This window comes from Gasterosteus aculeatus, chromosome 16 (genome assembly GCF_964276395.1).
Source record: "Gasterosteus aculeatus chromosome 16, fGasAcu3.hap1.1, whole genome shotgun sequence".
Classification (NCBI taxonomy): Eukaryota; Metazoa; Chordata; class Actinopteri; order Perciformes; family Gasterosteidae; genus Gasterosteus; species Gasterosteus aculeatus.
This window is the reverse complement of record NC_135704.1, coordinates 17,167,714-17,186,981: the sequence shown is the minus strand read 5'-3', so window position 1 is coordinate 17,186,981 and position 19,268 is coordinate 17,167,714. Positions and strand designations below refer to the sequence as shown.

At 50.1% G+C, this 19,268-nt stretch overlaps 1 protein-coding gene across 4 annotated transcripts; it reads right to left on the bottom strand.

The window, feature by feature from the left end:
* Positions 1-1,636: 1,636 nt before the first annotated feature.
* Positions 1,637-18,349, bottom strand: akap11 (A kinase (PRKA) anchor protein 11). 4 transcript variants are annotated; one of them, XM_078090495.1, is made up of 13 exons: positions 17,754-18,176; positions 17,274-17,467; positions 15,249-15,353; positions 15,002-15,112; positions 14,869-14,922; positions 14,604-14,735; positions 13,380-13,644; positions 8,718-13,110; positions 8,448-8,588; positions 6,717-6,803; positions 5,210-5,256; positions 4,581-4,780; positions 1,637-4,034 (listed from the first exon to the last, which is right to left on the bottom strand). In XM_078090495.1, exons 3-13 carry the CDS (start codon positions 15,309-15,311, stop codon positions 3,849-3,851), a joined length of 5,679 nt encoding a protein of 1,892 aa, XP_077946621.1. In that variant the 5' UTR covers positions 15,312-15,353; positions 17,274-17,467; positions 17,754-18,176; the 3' UTR covers positions 1,637-3,848. The 4 variants fall into 4 exon arrangements, with proteins under 4 accessions (XP_077946621.1, XP_040057503.2, XP_040057505.2 ...); XM_040201569.2 differs by lacking the exon at positions 17,274-17,467 and having other exon boundaries at positions 17,754-18,349; XM_040201571.2 differs by lacking the exon at positions 17,274-17,467 and having other exon boundaries at positions 6,717-6,800; positions 17,754-18,349.
* Positions 18,350-19,268: the final 919 nt, after the last annotated feature.

The following is a 19,268-nucleotide window of genomic DNA, read 5'->3' as shown; positions in this document are numbered from 1 at the left end:
ACCGATAATGATAATAAAGTCATAAATCAACAGCGTAGAGACAATGGAAGGGCTTTTTCATGACTGTGATAATGGGGTCAAAGTCTGCTTCCATCCTTTTGTTAAATCTTAGGTCCAGCCTGATTTTATGTTTCAGCCTGTATTATCCAACTCGATGCTATGTTTGCTGTCACGCGTCACTGTCTTCCTGCTGTCTGTGTGATTTAACCGGTGACCCGTCACGCTGCTCGGCAACAGGAGCACGAAATATCAACCGTGTCATCTTCTCCTTGAGCTCTTCTTTTCTTCACCGAGGGGGCCGCAATTTGCAGAGATGCGCATCCCCCCGGCCCATAATGTGAGGCCCACCGACGATGACCTCACCCGTCCATGTGGCCCACAGGCCCGAGCCAAACCGCGACCTCGCGTGGCCCCTCGACTCCCCGGGATCAGAGATCAAGACACATTCCTCGCCTCCTGCATCACCACGCAGCCTGCAATTAGCCATCCCCACCTTCTCCTCTCCCTCCATGTCAGACAGACTCCTCCATTCATCCTCCACCCGGAGAGCCCCTACAGGTACTGTGCAGTGTGGGCCAACATTCCCTAATCACACAGTGTGTGTGGGGCACGGTCTAATCGCACAGCAACAATGGTTTGTTTTGTGCGGCTGTATCCAGAAGTGTAGGTCTGTTATCGAGACCAGCTTGGATAGGTACACGTGCCGTCTGTGTCTTCTGGCACCTGCAGCACGAGTGGACCTGAATGGGGGGGGTGGAGCCCTGAAGAAGCGTTCTTCTTGGCTGCAGGTTCCCGGTGCGTGAGCCGACGGTGTAAAGAATGACTTTGATGTGGTGCCGTTTCTGAGGCAGTAAATGACTGGCGCAGCGATTTACTGTAAGGAGCACTTATCTCTGAGCGAAATGGATCCTTCTAATGTTTGTCAAGGTTTAAAGTGCGATAATAGCAGAGGGGGAGCACCTGGCGCGTTACTTATATCAGCAAAATGAACACTTTTTTATTATTGGAATGTTGATTAAAAGTCACAGAGCACAATTAAATAGGGGACTTTGTACTACTTTATCAAAGCAGTTAATGTATTAAAAACCTTGAATTTGATACAAAAATCAAATGGAAAAAGTGCCGTCACTATCTAGGATTTATTTCCATGAAGGTTTTGACATATTTTGTTTTGACTTTTTTTTTTTTTAACAGTGTTTGACAACACTAATCTTCCCCTGACATTTTCGACCAAACATATTTGGACTTTTTCAAAACATTTTTTAAATTAAATGTTTTTAAAAGATGTTCAAATATTATAAATGTTACATTTTATACTAAGTCGTATTTTTTGCAATTTTTTGTATTTGGACTTTGGACATGTTATTTTTTTCTCCAAATATTGAAAATGTACTAAATGAAAAAAATAATCACTCTTTCAAAATGAGCAAAATGAGCAAAAAGAAAAATGTATTAAATAATTAGTTAAGTACCGTATTCATTTTCTTTTCTTCCTAATCAACCATTTACTCTTCTAACCAAAACTATTTGATTTCCTTTTGCTAAACAAGAACTGATTAAATTTCCCTCCTTTGCAACATGACGACCTTTATGAGCAACGCCACACCTTGAATCAACAATATGGATACACAATAAATAAGAGCACAAAACAGCTTTATTGTCACACCAAGCTTCAACATAAACAGATTTAGAGGTTTTGACTTCAAGCTTCAGCAATGCCACTAAGGAGAACAAGTAGTGAACCCACTGATATATAACTTATATAATTTATTAAATAGCTTCATTTGGCGGGGTTTAAGGAAGCAGGAGAAATACACAAGTGAGTGGAGGTGAGATCTCTCTTTTTTTTTTTTTCCTGTCCGCGGTCAGAAAGTAACACTGGGGACGAATATAGCAAAGCAGATCAACAGCATCTGCTTCTAAATGATCAACACAGAGGCAATGTGGGAATGTAAAGACAGAAAAACAAGGGGCTGAATAACTAAAAAAAAAAAAAAAAACAGAAAAGGAACCGGGGAAAGTCCTACTTCAATAACTACACATTCCCACCGGGAGAGAACTGGACTTCACTGACGCGCTCGGTCGTCAGGTGATGAATCTTAATACATTCCAGTCACGTAAACCAAGATGGAGACGCACTCTCTTCTCAGGATAATACTCTTCTTCTTCTCAAATCGTGGATTTTGTGATACAATAATTGTTGCATGTAAACAAATGATACAGCGCAAACACCTTTAAACCTTTAAGAGTATACGACCGCTTGGCGGGCTGCAGATGAAGCAGCATGGAGGGGGGGGGGGGGGGGGGGGGGGGGTCTGCAGAGGCCCCGGAAGCGTGACACGCACGACAGAACCCGGCGGCGCACGGAGTGTAAGCTAATACATAGAGGAGCTCAGCTGGAGGAGCCCCACCAACGACACTTACGTTAGATTTAACCGATGAGCAACGTGGTATATTACAGTGTTTTAAACTCGAAGCGGGAGGGGGGGGGGGGGGGGGGGGGGAAGAAACAGGGGACGGGGGGCTGATTTGAGCTTTCAGGACATCGAAGCATTGCGTCATCCCGGAGTTAAACAGAATAATAAATAAATAGCAACCATGAAAACGTGTCCCGACGATCTCTCTTCAGTGCACGCGCGCTAGCGGACTGCAGCCTATGCATGCCCGGGGGGGGGGGGGGGGGGGGGGGGGGGGAGTCTCTAAAGGCCCAATGAGGGAAAAAGATAAAAAGTGCATCCGAGTTAGTAGTGGTGTGCGTGCGCAGTAACCCGCTGGGAGGGCGTCAGAGGTGCTGTGTGGAAGTTTTGGGACCCGACTCATTCAGAGCTACGCACACGCTGTTAACTTTGTGGTTGTGGAGACGACTTTGATTACTCAAAAGATCCAGCGTCTGCGTCACTGGATCTTCCCTGGGGGGGGGATTTGGGGGCGGTGAATCCACCTTGTAAGCTACAACATCACGCAGATAAGAACGGCTTTTTCTTGTTTCCACAGCGTCGAGCAGCATTTCATGTTGGATGTAGACGCACTCCGCCTTCAGAAACGCCCATCTGATACAAACCGTCACGGCGAGCAGCGTCAGAGACATTCGATACAACAGCAGTACCGATTATGGCGACTTCACCGAGAGTTAATCATCATTCAACCGCCGAATGACTCCCCCATGTGATCATCGGCGGAGATACTGGAGATATGGGTTCAGCGTGACGAGTCACCGGAGAAACAACGTCACTGAAGCGGACCGGACCGCGACCGAGTGATTGATTAATACCAAAACGGAATACTAATGCACAACTGTGGGTGTCGGCTTCCCTTTGATAATGCGTGTGTGTGTGTGTGTGTGTGTGAACACACAAATGGGCTCTCAACATGTGTAAACCCCGGAGGTGAGCTGTGGGTGATGACATCATCTGACCAGCAGCTACGGGGATTCCTTAACAAAAGACATTTTCTGTCTCTCAACGTTCTGTCTGGAACAGTTAGGATGTGTGTGTGTGTGTGTGTGTGTGTGTGTGTGTGTGTGTGTGCGCAGCTCAAGCACAATGGCAGCAAGGTGTGAGGGCTTCAGTTCAGACGTGATGGCGGGCGGGGGGAGACGGCTCATAAGTCCACACAAGATCTACGCGGCCCGATAAATAATGGATTGGAAACAACGAAAAACCCGAGGGCGGAACGGAAAGCGTAAGACGACAGAGGTACTGGCGGTCACTGCATGCAACGCACAACACACGCCGCCCACTTTCGCCGGGGCAGCAACGGGTTAGTAGACTTGTGCGGCGCCCTCTAGCGGCCGTGGAGTTTGCGACGCCCCTGATTGGCACCGAGGAGAGAGGAAAGGAGACGAGGACCTAGGCGTGCTCCAGGAGCCACTGGAAGAGGGGGACGCGGTGAGGCTCCCTGCCCGCCTGCGGCGCCTCGTCTCTGGCCGGGGGCTGGGCGTGCGTCTGGGCCTCCTCGCAGTAGCGCAGCAGCGTGTGCAGCAGCTCCCCCGCCCTCCACTTCCTCTCCCGAAGCCTTTGGATCACCGCTGGCAGCTGAAAGGGCAGGCGGTTATCACGCGGTGACTTTGATGATCAAAAAGACGCGCCGCTTATCAATACTAATTTAGATTTATGAGTATTGCACACTGCCGAGAACTGGGATATGGGTAATGTGTGATGGACTCTAATCTGCCCTCTCTGATAAAGCGGAGATACGAGATAGTAGTGGAGCCGCCTTGTGTAGCTTGTCGGCTAATCAAGAGGATTTTTCAATTCTTCTACATGTTCTATTTCTAAACATAGAGGGCAGACGACCTTATTTGGATTTGGAAGAATGTGTGTGTTGAAAACGGTCAAATCGAAGCGATACGACGTCATACAGGCTGAAGTTTACTTTACTTTACTTACTCTTGGTTTAACCTTAAAGAATCTGTGTGAACGTGAGCCAGAGAAATTAAGGTAATCGACAGCAGTTACCTGTGAACGAGCTCAACTGGTTTGAAATAAATGCCGGGGACCAGGCACTGTGGTGCATTATATAACTGGTTGATAACAAAGCCCACCGGAGGGGGGGGGGGGGGGCAACAACGGGCCAATCACCTGCTGGAGCTCTCTGTCGGGACCCAGCTGGATCAGGGGGATGTCGGCCATGGAGGCCGCCACCCACTGCAGCATGCTCCTGAGCTGGGGGTCAAGGGTCAGGTGTTGAGGGCCGCGCCCCGACTCCCTGACATCGGAGTTCACTACGAGCAGCGCGGTCCTGGGGGGCGCCACCTGAGTCCGGTCCACGCAGAGAGTCCCTGCAGCAGAGGGAACACGCGGCTGATTCAAGATGAAAACGGCAATTTCATGAGATTTATTCTGAGACTGAAACAGGCCGATACTAGAAGTGATGTATGTAGCGGCCCTTTGCTCTCTTTTCTGACAGTGCCCCCCCGACTGGGTTTTGCAGACAGACACATGGCTGACTGACTGCAGGGAGTGGAGTGGTTGAATGAGCCTTAGTGTGTCTGAACACGGGGGCGGTAAAATCCCCGGCTCCAACGCACTCAGACAGAATTAACCCCGACTGTTCTCAATCTCAAAGAGAGGAAAGAGTGGGTCGGGGGTGGGGGGGGGGGCTCTTCCCTATATCCGCCTACTCTCCCGGAAGAAAACGTCAAACGTTTCCACTTGGACTCTTGGACAAACGGTTTTGAGTGAATTTAACGGCGATAAAGCGCCCTTACCGCTGGATTCCTCTTTGACCTCGGCCTCCTTGTCCTCCGCGTGGTCGCTGTTGGGGGGGGGAAATGTCACACAGGTTAGTGAGACGAGAACAAGGGGCCGGGGACACGAGGCCGCATGCAGGCAGACGGCAAAGGCAAAGACGCGCGCGAGCCGACGGCGCAACATGCGCCGTAGTCATAGCAACCACAAGCAGAGGGAGACACGTCTCACATCGTTATTTCGACATGCCAGTAGTTCCTTTTTCGGACTAAGGACACTTGGATCAGGGCGATGTGGCTTCTTCCAAAAGGTGCAAATGTTTGCTGTGTGACGTGCGAACAGTCATCGCTCTACTTTTATAAGATTCTTAATCACAGTGTTGTTGACGCAGCACGCGACGTGTTTACTTTACCGCTCAATATGATCGAAGGAAATCCCTCCGTTTCCAGAGAGGACACTGGTTTTATGAATAGGCTCATAAAGCAGTGTTTGGTTTTGTCGAAGCAGAAGAGCGGAGCGACTAAAGCTAAGAGACACGCTAGCGACCAGAGTCATTTCAGCCTCACCTCTCATCTACGGCCATTTGTTGCAACTGGCAACTAATCGCAAATGTGAATTTGTTTGAATGAAAGTTGAATAAAACCAGCTCTGAATCTGTGGGAAAGCTGCCACCTAATGGCCGGTTCTGAACCGATCCTTCGTGCTGAATGCATGAAATCCTCACTTCGCATAGGGGATCCATTGTGAGGGACGACCGTGCAGGTGTTGATGGCCTTGTTGGTGCATCAAAAATAAAACCTTATGTGTAATAAAAGGTGCAACGTGTTTTAGTCTTCACTCTCTCTCTTTGAATGGTAGTTTAAAGTATAAATCTGGCCAGATGTTACACATCACACCTTTAAAGAAAACCTGCTTTTTGCTTTGGAAGGATTGCTAAATGAAGTACTTTTTAAACTCAAATGTGACGTGACGAGTTCCTACGAGCCGAAAAACAAGTGGCTGCCTGGATGGAAGCATAAATCACAACCGCCAGCCTGAGAAAACAAAATGGGATTTTTAGAAGCGGTTGAGAGTTTGGATTTAATGCGTCAACGCCGCAGTATCAATGCAAAGATGACACGGGCCACTGAATATGACAGACCTACAAATGATTCCATTGAAAAAAGAAAATGACACGAAAGCATTGCAGAACAAGCTGAGGCGCATTGCATGCAGACAAACAAGAAGCATACGCCATGTCAGCCCGACTATCGACGTCTACAGAGCGCGGTGGTCATGCAAGCCGCTGGTGGTTCCCAGGATGAGACAAAGTAGGAATCAAAAGGCCATTGTGCCATCTTCCAAATCATTTTTCACATGATGAAGCGGTTTCCTGGTTCCAATTGTGTGCGGACACGATGGATCCGCTTGAATGTTGCTTCATAGTAAATACAGTGAATCAACTTGTTTCTCTCTTTGTCCCGTTGTGGGTGAACCCCCCTCGTCTTACGGGTGTTGTCTTTTTCTTAAAAAAGGTTGCCGACCAACCTGTCAGAGGGAGAGAAGGACATGCGCTCCTCACACGCCTCCCCCTCCAGGCCCAGACTGCTCCAGCTGCTGCTGTTCCCATTGCTGCTGGAGAGAGAAGGCAGGTAACGGCACCGCGGTGACACGGGCTTCCCGCTCATTCTTCCACTGAATCACCTGTGAGGTTGACTTGCACGTGAGATCATTACATTCTCGCCCTCGCACAATTACGGTTGATGCCGAGGGCTCGGCCCCCGGACAACCAACCTGGCACCAGAAGCAGCACAACAACAACACGCACAATCTGTGGTGAGTCAACGATTAGCCGGCTGGGTGGAACCTGCAGGCCGCACGGCGTGCAGCGCTCTTCAGTTTGTAATACCTATAAATACCTTCTGTTAAATGCATGACCTCAGCTACAGCTTTCTCTCCGTGGTTTGAGCGAATGACACATAGGGAGAGTTTGTTTTCATTTCTCAGTGTATCAGCGAGACCTTCGAGGTGTTTTCTCATCTGCCGTGCAGATACGGGTGCAGCGGGCGCTTTGAAGGGAGACTAATGAACTGCACATGGCGGACTTTGTTCCTGCAGAAACACTGGCTGAATGATGAGAGCACTCAAAAGACACACCTTTAGAAAACATAATGATGCATTAGCTTGGCCCCGATGGCAAAAAAATAACAAGGTGCTAACACATTACGTTCTTTCGGGATCGTGGGAAAGAATCTACAATGTTGTCAGTTTTGCTTCCATAGAGACGTCAACCTCTCCCAGAAATGTCAACAGCGCGCCTCCCGGAGGCTGGGTGTCCTTCACTCAGTCCCACTCACATCCTGTTTTCCTGCATACATACATTCAGTGTCCATCAGAGAAGATAAAAGGCCCATTCTGTTACAACTTCTACTTGGTGCTTAACCCCGTGGTGTGTTTCACAAACATGCTGAGAACAACTGATATCGCAAATTAGAGAAAATTGCATTTTGGCAGAGAGGTCTAAATGAGGTTAGCAAACAGCGCCCTGTGCTGACCTTGGGAACATCCCATATAGACAACACCACAGGAGACGTGTGATGTCCAACACCAGCAAGAAAGCAGTGTTTCTGCACCACGGGTCTGGGGAGATGAACGGCACAAATTGACGCAGCATGACTACAAAGATAACCTCATTCCTTAAATCCCTCGCCCATAACGGCACAGGAATAGATTCTACTGCCTCCAACTGAACTATCCAACCCACGTCAGCCCTTTCCTGGGAGAATTCAACCGGGCTTTTCCACAGCTCCGTGTACTTCTACACAATGGGTTTCAAATTCATGTTGGAAAAAGAAATGCTCTGGGAAAGCAAGCGGAATACAAAGCTGTAGAGGTCCTACCTTGTTCATTCATCATTACGCTTGTGTGGATGTCTAACTACCATAAATAAAAACAAGATGGAAAGACAGAGATGGTCATTTAATTTTAACCATGTTAAAAAAAAAACTATGCGTTTAACATCCCGGTAAGCACTAAATAAGTTGTGTTAGTGTTGCTGGAAGCAGAAGTGTAATAGAAGACGTATTACAGCATTTACCAGATCCACACACATATACATCTTGATTAGATACATGGCTCAGCTTGTGGCAATCTGCAAAGTGCATCCATTTTTTCATTACTGCAGAGAAACATTGACAGAAGGGGGGTCAACAGCATCGTGCTCTTCAGCCGAAGGGGACATTCGGTGTGCTGTGTACGAGACGGCCGGTGCTTGTATACCTGTCACTGAGGTGGAGGAAGCTGCTGTTGTCGTCCAGGTGCTCATCCTCGAAGCTCAGGTTGGACCAGCTGCCCAGACTGTCGTCTCCTACGCTCAGCTGCTGGGACACGGAGGACTCAGTGGCTTCCCTCCCTGGGAAGCTAAACGGCCCAAATAAATACAAAATGGTGTATTCAAATGCCAGGTAAGAAGTAAATCTGTACCATCTTCTTTTGATTTATCATTGAAAAGGCCTGTACGCCACAACGTGAATCTTGTGATGCGGTCACCTGATGTTGCCGGTCTGGCAGACGTTGGTCAGGGCCGACGTCATGATTTCGGCCGTCAGGCTCTCGGCGTAGCTGGTCCCATCGTGGCCGATGCCACTGTCGGCATTGAGGCTGGTGTTGCTCAGCTCACGCTTGGCCGTGTCCATTGCCATGGAAACCATCCCCTCTGCGAACACTGCCCTGCGGTCCCGGTCAATGTGGATCTTGGGAATCTCCAGGCCAGAGAGGCGCTCGGCCCTCGCCTGACATTCTGGCCCCCTTTTGCTCCTCTGCACGGCGAGCTGGCGGGGCCGCCTGCTGTGCTTGGTGCAGTACGGGCACTCCTGGACCTGACAATAGCGGCATGTCCTCTCCACCATCGCGTGGCCGAGTGAGGGCCCCTCAGACGACCTCTGGGTGTGAGAGTGTCCGTCCGGGCCTTGGGTCCTCTGGTGCTCCCGGGACAAAAGTCCAGCCGAAGATAGGCTCATCTTCAGAGTGTCGTCAACTATTTTCCTGGCATAGTGCTCGATGACCTGCATCACCCGACTCCTGTGGCCCCCGTCGTACAGGCTTCCTGTACTGTGGTAATGCCTGCCCTTCCCCTCCTTAGACAACAGGGGGCAAGAGAAGGAGTTCCTGACGAGATTCTCTGCCATGTCTTCCAGCTTGGATCTCTTGTACAGACAAGAGTCGGTGAGAGACTTGGGCAGCCGTGCGGAGGAAAGATGCAGCTTGCGTGTCACATCACAGGTGATGTTGTAGGCCAAGGACTCTGCGAAGTTGACCAGGTCCAGGTACTCCCTCTGACTCTGCTCTTCAGAGTCCTTGCAGATACACTGCGCATCTTTTCCCGGGGGAGAAACCACCGACTCGGCTTTATCCTTGGGTGGAAATGTCTCACAACCAGAGGCCTTCCATTCATCTGGCAGCGACCTGGACGAGTGAAGGCGGGCGCTGGAGGATCTCTGCTTGATCTTGCGACTGGCATGAGCCAAGCCCAGTTTTATGGAGCGGTAAGCCAAACGGCTCGCATAGTGGTCCAGGACCAACTCTCTGCTGCCTCCCTCTTTCTTCAGCACCCTGATGAGGTAGCCGGCATATTCATCGGTCACACTCTCGCAGCTAGGATACTCGGAAGAAAGGCCTGAGCTGGAGCTGGACGTGGTGCTCGAAGTGGAGGTGGGAGACCGGAAGACGGAGGCTACGAGCTCATGAGACCATTGCTCGGCCAGCCTGCCCACCCTGCAGTCTTTGCTCTGGTCTCTACTGGGCTGAGACTGGTGTTGGTGCAAACACTCAGAACAAGCTCTGTCAAAGCTTCTCCTTCTGTGATAGGGACACTGCTGTGTAGAGCGCACCATTCTCTTCACGTCGTTGATGACCCCCCCCGCCACCTCCCCGGCATAGACCCACAAGGTGTTCAGGGTCTGCTCTGAGAACTGAGCCACGCTGTCCCTCCTCTGCTCGCCGCCTTTGCTCGCCCCTCCCTCCTCCTCTGCCACTCCCAGGGTGTCCATCTCTGTTGCCATGGAGACAATGTGGCAAGCCAACCGCTCAGCATAGTGGAGGGCTTCCTTGTTGGACATTCTGCGAGCAGACATCGGGTTCAGTTCATGGCGGCCACCCCCCGACTCTAAACATCTGTTAGTGCCACCAACACGGCCCTCTTCTGCCACCTCTTCGTCCTCTTCATCTTCATTGCCGTCGGCCTCCTCACTGAGAGACCTCATCAGTTTGAGCATGAACTCGGCCTTGTCTTCCTCGGGAGTTCCGTCCTTTGGTCCTGGGCCAGGCTCAGGCTGATCGTGAGGAGTAGGTGGGGGGGTAGCAGGAGAAAATTCATTAGCCAGCTTGCTTTTCAGCTTCTTGGAGAACCGTTTTATCTGTCTCTCCTTGGACACCTCGCTGGGCTGCTGAGGGGTAGAAGGGGGAGTGCCGGGAGTGCCGCCGGATTTTTGCCCAGAGCGCAGAGCCGAGTCATCTCCGGCAACAGATACCCTCCTTTGTCCGACCGTCTCGGTACCTGGCACGTCAAGAGTGTGCATCATCACAGGCTGCATCTCTGCACCTCTGGTCCTGGGCTCCGCCTCACAGCTGCGTCTCCTCTGGCTTTGAGAGCCTGCCTGAAAAGAAATGTGAGGAATGCCATGATCTGTTGCTGGGACAACAGGTCCACCCAACCTAACGTAGCCAGAATCTCTGCAGTCATGTCTGAAGCTGGCTGCCTGCTTGGAAGGGGAATCTGTAGCCTCATAATTAAACGTCTCTGGCTTAGGAGAAGAGTCCCTTCTGCTTTTGATGGTCTTTGTAAAGAAATCCGCACAGTCACCAAAACTCTTCTTCATCTTAGATGCAGTTATAAGCTCACAAGCCTCAGTTACTATCAAATCCACCATGTTGCCAGAGAAGTTTTGGAATGGAGACTTTCCTTGGGAGGGTTCTTCTCCAGGTGTGGGGGTCTGCGTTCCGTGACTGGAAAGGTACGTTTGGGCCGATGGGTTGGTGTCAGAGGAAGATACGGCTCCTCTTTTGGGGCTGACCGGTTGGATATCCGACGAGCTGGACGGACCGGTCTCCTCAGAATCCTGGAGGTGGGAGAGGGCTTCGCCTGCTTCGGGCACAGGAATGCAGCTAGCCATGCCCGATACAGTGAACAGGGCTTTCTTCACCGTGCAGGTGGCATCCTCTCCCGAGGGCCCGGTAACCGCTGCAGCTGAGCTGGAACTTAAAACCTGCTGGTTAGCAAAGGTACTGCAGGTTTGGGCGCCACCGTTCTCTGCACTAACATAACAGATGTTGTCCAAAGACACACTAATAGCCGCTTGGCTGGTGAAGGCAACATCGGCCTGAGACAGCTCTATGAAGGCCTCTTGGATAACAGACTCAGACAAGTCTGAGGCATACGAGGAAACAACTTCTTCTTCTTCTTCTTCTTCCTCCTCCCCTTCCCTCTGGCCAAAGGACCAATCGCTCGGGGTGAGAGGGGTTGAAGGGTGGGAGAACTGACACACTTCCATAATGCCTTCAAACACCAGCTCTTCTGCCAGATCTGCAGCAAAACATGTCACGGTGTTGTGGAAGATCTGCTTCTTCACCGTCAGGAAATCCTTCAGCGCCCCAGACACAGCTTCTCCGACCAGGAAGCCGGCCAATCCGTTGATTGCCCGCTCTTTTAACACGTAAGCATGGCGCATGCCAATCTCATGGAAGGCCATTTGAAACACCGAGGAGGTGAGCCTGGCAGCCAGGTGACACAAGGTGGTGGTGCAGGAGGAAACACCTTTTTGGAGGTCTCGCAACGCGCTGCCCAAGCTCATCTCCACCAGGTCAGTGGCAAACCTCTGAATGCCATCCTTCAGAGACTGGGACTTCTTCTGCAGCGTGGCCACCGTGACAGTCTCTTGTATTTCTGAGAGCTTCATTAGGTAGCCCGACGGGTTCTGGAACTCCTTGTGGCAGACGCAGCTCAGATTCTTGTTGTCACTGATGTCGACGGCGGACTGGTAGCCACACACGGACCCCAGAATTTCTTTGGAGAGACTGCTCGCAAAGTCTGAGTAGGTCTTATACAGAGAGCAGAGGTCCTGGGGTTTACGCAGCTCTGAGCTATCCAATCCATCCTCATCCGCCTTCCAGAAGTATTCCAGCGGGCTGCTCAAGTCCACCAGGGGGCTGAAGGCCGAGGAGCTGACAGGGCTGAAGAGCGGGCCGCTGTTCTCCTCAGAGGGGGTCTGAACCGGTCGAGGGGAGTCGGGCACCTCAGAGTGAAGGGAGTAAGGAGAGCCCGGTTTCAGAGGCGTCGGCTTTTTCACATTGGCTGGGAGAGTGGGCTGGTCGAAGCGGTGAGGATTCATTCCTTTGGTGGAGCAGCCCCTGGAAACATACTTGGATGCCGAGCGACCGGTCTGCTTCTGGGCCGTCGGGGCACTGACGGCATCCAGAGGCAGAGCGAGAGTGCAGTTGTCCGAGCTGAGCTCTTCAGGGTCGTCAAACTGGTCAAAGCTGTCGAAGAATTCACTGACTTCAGAGTCGGAGTCTTCAACTCGATCGCTGGGCCCCCCTGGAACCTGGGGGATGTCCAGCTTGGCCAGTAGGCTCTTCTGGTAGCCCACTTCGTCGAGGAAGATGATTGGACTGGGGCTGGAGCAGTCGGAGTCTTCCGAATCACTGGCATTCATCGAAGGGGAGGGGCGCCGACCTCCGGGACTGCAGTAAGTCCATTGAGATTCTACGCACGATGACTTCTGCACCGTGACGGACACGTCAGGACCAGTAGTAAGTTTGCCCAAATTGTTCTTCGAGGAGGAGCTGATGATGATGCGGGCGCCTGATAATTCCTTTTTTCTCTTGTGGGCCGGGACAGTCTGTGAAGCCACATCACGCTTTTTCAAATGGGGATAGGAAGCTGCAGCTGTGGCGATGAAAATAAAATAAATATGTCAGCACCAAATAAAGACGACTAAAACATGCATACCCATTGAGCCCGTTTAAATAAGATAGAACGATAGAAAAGTGCATGCCAACTAGAAAAACAACAACATGTGAGTGCCAACTAACCCTGATCTGACACAACTAAAAATGTTTCCAGCTTTTAATTGTAGATTAGGGAGGTATAATAAACAGACGTTGCTACCTACAGTCTACATAAGAGACCTGGGGCTACTTAGGTGTTCGACCTACAGGGATTGTCTCCGGTGTCGTCCTCCTCCAGATGCTCCAGGGCCGTGACAAAGTCGTCCTCGATGGATGAGACCGACTGGTTGGTGTCGTCTTCCTCCGGCTGACCGGGCCCAGCCGCGCCCCGCTGCAGAGCCTGCAGCTCCAGAGCGTAGCGCACGCCGGCCATGTAGCCGCCGAGCAAGCTCACCAAAGACGCCACAGTGGCTTGAGGGTGGACGCTGGTGTTGGGATTGTGCCTCAGCACACACACGGCCTTCAACCAACACTGAAGGTGCAGCAAAGTGAAGAGAGTGAAATACTTTAAGCCCGGTGATTTCAATTAAGTCAACCTGCATTGTCACACAGCACAGTGAAATTAAGCCTCTGCATTTAACCCATCTAGTATGAGGAGGAGTAGGCGGAAACTACTATGAAGCGCCCGGCAAGCAGTCGAGCGTCTGGTGCCTTGCTCTAGGGCACCTTGTATTAAGAAGGTAATGACCATGTCCTGCATGGATGATGATGATGATGATTGTTGTGAAAGGTCGTAGCAAATTAAACTGCATTCACATGGGGATTTCCTCACCCCACTCTTACGGGAGGCTGGAGAAGGGCCGATAGTGGATTCTTATGTCTGTACTCTGATTGTCAGTCAATCTGTGACTTGTGCAAGCCCACTCCCTGCTGCAGATAGGTGGGAGGTCTCACTGTCTAAAAGCTGTGTGTGCGTGTGTGTGTACTGCACCGCACACAAGACCAGGAAGGACAAGCCTGCAGGAGTGGGCTGGAAAAACTTCCCACGTGCACTTCTTCAAAAGCCTGAGAACGACTCGGCGTGTCCGTTTTCACGGCGGGACGGACACGGCCATGAATGTGGGAAAACCATTTAGCCGTCAAATGCAAGAATTTCAGAGAGACAACAAAAATGTCCCACACAGGAAAAGATGTAAGTCTACTCGAAAAATCTAATTGATATTAGACAAGAGGGTTGGATATCTTTAATTTCAGGTCTTATTTCACCAGCACTTGTTGAGTGACCCTAAATTTAGCGGAATTGAAAATTTTCAATATAAATTATTGAAACACGAACCAAGTCTATGGAAGTATTCCCTCTTTATTAAGTAAAGAAAATGAGGATACTTCCTCTTTGCTCTCCATGCAACTTCCATGCCTCTTTGCCCACTTCCGCTGTACTCAACACGCTGGCCGAGCACATTCCTCCCATATGAAAGATCTGTCCCCTACCTGAGGCCCAGCGTCCTTGTGCTCAGCCAGCCTGCGGGAGTCCTTGAGCAGCACAACCTCGTCGTTTTTGAGGCTGTGAACGTGAAGGGACCTCAGGAGCTCGCACAGCCCCCCTGGCATAGAAAACAGAGCCTGAGGAAGAAGAAGAAGACACAAAATCACAGAGAAGAAATGATTTTCTGCACCGCCTCTGACCATCGGTACCACATCAGAATTGTATCAGTATGACTTTTGGAACTCACGGGTTGTAGTTATGAAAGCCTACCTGCTGGGTGACATCATCCCCTTCACATTGGCCAGGCAGACACACAAAATGAATCTGAAAGAACACATGTGATGGTCAGCGTTCATGACGGCCGCGCTCTGCACGTGTTTTCACTGCCGTCTGTGGGACAAACCTCGATCAGCCTCGCGGCGTCTCTGATCGGCAGCTCGACGCCGACGCCGCAGAGCTCCTTCTTGTTCCTAAAGAGGCTCTTCACCCACTGCGGCCCGCCGTCACGCACAGTCTGCAAACACACGCCGCGTTAGTAAGCCCAACACAAATAACAGAATACACATGTGTACGAAGGATGAGAGGCATTTGGCCGACGTCGTGGCAGCCATAAAGAATCAGAATAGAACGCAGCATCCCAGCGGACGCACCTCTCTCCGGACCGACGCCCTGGACCTTATGGGGACTCCTCGAATACGTGCGCAGGCGTCCATAGCAACGGAGAGCTGAACGTGGCTGGCTGACGGGCGGCCCACCTGAAAGGAGAAAGGGAGCACGGGGAGGAGGAGAAATCCATCAATCAACGAATCCTCAGCAAGAAACGCGAGATCCCCATCGCCGCCGCACCCCCCGGCAACGGATCACATGACGAAGCAGTGACGTGTTCAGTGCTGTGGGCACACAAAGAGAGATCCCGCCGTGTCCCTCCGTCACTAAACAGGGAGCACGATGATGATGAGTCGCTGGTTCACATGCAACAAAGAGCTACTGCATTTCACTAATTCATTGAACCAACAAGTGGGATCAATGGGACCAAGCCTGTGGACGCGATTGACAAACGTGAGGAGGCAATGCAGTTGACCTTGTGCTTTGTCAACTTTTTGGAGGAATTATACAGCTGGTCTTGCAGACCATGTTGTCTTCGAACCGGTGTCTATATAACCCGAAGTTCTACAAAGTGGGCCTGGACTTGTCCTGCTGGTGAAGATAAGCTACAGAAGAGCTCGCTTCTTTGATATTCTTTAAAACATCCACGGCCCGCATCAAAGATCAAACAGCGAGGCAAAGGGAACAGGGGCGTGTGCGCTGTGACTGAGCCGTGCAAACACACTCAGCACGAGAGAGCGGGTACAGGGAGGCAAAATATTATTTACAGTGAACAAGAAGCAAAAATTTCCCAAGAAATCCAAGCCTCCCCTTTGAGGTACAGTCCAAAGCAGCCAGAGGAGTCTAGACGGCAGGCAGGCGGTCCCATCGACCTCTGCAGAGCTTCCCATGGACACTTTGCTAGGCTGCGCAAAAACAACACGGGCAGCTGCTGCTGCCGCCTCACCGCGAGTATGCAGCACATGCCGATATCGCTCACAAGACAAGCGGGCACAATGGCGTCTATTATGTCTGTGGCTATCTGGAACAGGGATGAACAACGTGAAGTAGTAATCTGCTTTTCCTTTTTTTTTTTTTTTTTTTCAAGCCTGGGATGGTTCATCTTAGGTGAACACTTTAGTATTTAGTGGTACGCCATTTGAGAATCAAATCAATTGGCTTCAATCGCCGACTTCTGCGGCGGATGTGTTCGCATAACGCAACAAGTATTCGGTATTAGTCATATTACGGAAAGGCTGCAATTAGGTCTCGGCTTGAACAAATCCTCGAGGGCTCATGAAAGTAATTGTGATTGTTTAAGGGAAGCTGCATTGAAGATGAGCAGATCCCCGATTCAAAACCGCTGTTTGTCATCATCTTAGGAGGGCGACGGCAAAACAAGAAACTGTGTAGTCTAAAAATCCTGTTTGCTTTCGGAGCTGATGTGGGCCAACTAGTACGGAGCCCAAGTGTGGGTGGCCGGATAAACAGAACTGGAGAGAGACAAGCACAGCCTGGAAGACGTGAGAGAGACTCACTCCACACCCAAATATACAACTTGTTCCGATTGGTCAACTGGTCATTTGTTTGGTTGACCAGTTCCAGGGATGTGGTGCTGGATTCGCAGGAGACGCTCCGTCCCGGAGGTCACCTCATCTGAAGCCCTTTGGAACGATGACTCATTGCGACGTCGGCCTGTTATTGTAGGAACGGCACCGCAGGTGTTACCAATAACGTTAACAAAAGGCTCCGTTCGTGGAAGTGGACCAGCGATACGGGGAATCCAAAACGGACACAGAGAAACAGGATTTACCGGTTATTCATTTTATTATTCACAACAGCAAATGTGTGTGTGTGTGTGTGTGTGTGTGTGTGTGTGTGTGTGTGTGTGTGTGTGTGTGTGTCCCCGCTGGTCTCTCTGGGCCCTGCTGCACGCACCATTTAATATGCATCATGTTTTAACAGACCACTGTCAGATTGAAGCAACGTGACGTAACACAACACGATTTGTTGACGTTGACGACCCGCTACACAACAAGCATAACCTCCAGCGTATCACGTGACAGGCCGGTCTGCGCCCCCAGACCCACTTTAACACCCGTGAAATGAACCCGAGCAGGACTGGCCCTCTGATGTTACGGCTCGTCGGGGTGGTTCTGGTCCTGGTCCTGGTCCCCCCTGCAGGAGGCTACGGGTCAGGGTCCTGGTCCTGCCCCCCCCCCCCGCAGCAGCAGGCCACACCGAGCGGATGCTGATGTTGATTCAGGACCACTCGGGCTCCGCGCTAACAAACAAACACACACACACACGTCTCTGGACGGCGAGACAATAATAAATCACTTCCCGACGCAACGTGCGTGGGAGGAAAAACAACAACAAACAAAATAAAACGACAGCGAAAAAAACGAAGACCGCCGTCAAACTGAACCCGCCTGCTTCGAGCTGACAAGCTGTCAATCACCCGGAGCTAGCGGCGGAACCAGGCCGCGAGCGGCTCGGTCCGTGCCGACGCCGTTAGCTCGCAACGAGCCACCAAGCTAACGACAGCGCTGAAGATAAGATTCAAATACCTGAACCGGCAGCAACCTGTGGTCCTATCTGTCCGTGCCGAGCATAGCCGCGCGCCGTGGGGAAGTGGTGCTAGCCTCGCCGCTCGGCGTCGGGACTCCAGCAGCGGTTGACGGTAGCCGCCGTGTTTCGATGCGCCGTCCGTAAACGATTCGTCCGTTCTGAAACTCCTCTCTCAGACGGTAACGCGACGGACGAGATGCGACGATTCGACCGCCCTGGTTTTCCCAAATGATGACGATGCTTTGGTTATTGCAGTTGTACAGTGAAAGGTGACTGAACCGTGGTTGTTAAGCGAAGTTAAATTCATGCGATGTTAATGTGATTTAACGGGAAAACGGCGTGATGCTTTTGTTAGCTTAACCTAGTTTTCAGCATTTCTCTGGGTGAAAAAGTATTCTTATAATAATAATACCGGTGAGCCTGGATTAAAAATCGGATCTAAATTCTAAGTTCGCCTTACGATTCGATTTCACAGGTTCTCATAATTGATGCGGATTCCCCATTCCCTGATGAACAGCGCTTTTCCCATGAAAACAAGAGTGCTGAGGCATCACCAATCGCACGCCGAAAAAACGATATGTGTCGCACTCCGTCACTGTCGAACACAGAACAATCAAACCACGGGGCATTTTGATTGGTTCTTAAGTCTATATTTAACTTCAGGATTTATTTGGAAAATATTACAGTAGCGTAATGCAAAATAAAATGATATATAATTGAATCCATTTAAGCTATTACTATTTAAATGTATTTTTTATTTTATGCACAATCCCCCTTTGCTCCTTGCAACAAGCATTCACCACAGACATATATTGATGCTTTTAATGTGCACAGGTTTATCACTGGCATAGCTTATGCTAAGCTCTTGTGACATTAATTAGTGATTTAGTTATTTACACATCAGCCTGCAGCCAGTTATGTGACTAGTAGTTATGTATAAGAAAACTTTAACCTGCATCTAAAATGTGTAGAAGGAAATTAAAGTGAACTTAATTCCCTTTGAATTGTTGGAAAGGAAAGAATGTTAGCAGTTTATATATACTGATTGACCACATTTTGAGATCACACACTGCAGATTTTAAAACTGTGTTTTTAGGTGGCCTCCAACAAAGTTAATGACATCTTGACCATTTGGTAATGGCTAATCATTAAAAACCTAGCGGACGGATATAAAACCACACTGTTTTCTTGTTGTTATTGCCCAAAGGAATTTAGAAATACAATACATCTCTTTTACTTAAGCCTGATGAATGTTAAAAGGGTGTGTTTTCATTTCCTTACCATCACAGATGTTTTCACTTATTTTATTTGCATGTAGTTCAACTGTCTTCATAAGGAAGGAATAAGTTTGAGCAAAATCTCGTCCTGGTAACTTTTGATTACTGATGAAATGAGACAGACTACATATGCTTTACAATTGGGTTTTTGCTTCCAGGGGGAACAATGTTGAGGGTTTTTGGATAATTAGTGAATCCGAGGTGATATGGATCAGAGAATAAAACAATATGTTGCCG

Coding starts and splice junctions, on each gene's coding strand:
- akap11 (XM_040201569.2), bottom strand. CDS start 15,311: ATGGACGCCTGCGCACGTATTCGAGGAGTCCCCATAAGGTCCAGGGCG. Junction 14,923..15,001: donor ACGCCGCGAGGCTGATCGAG/GTTTGTCCCACA, acceptor GTGTTCTTTCAG/ATTCATTTTGTGTGTCTGCC. Junction 14,736..14,868: donor GGGATGATGTCACCCAGCAG/GTAGGCTTTCAT, acceptor CTTCTTCCTCAG/GCTCTGTTTTCTATGCCAGG.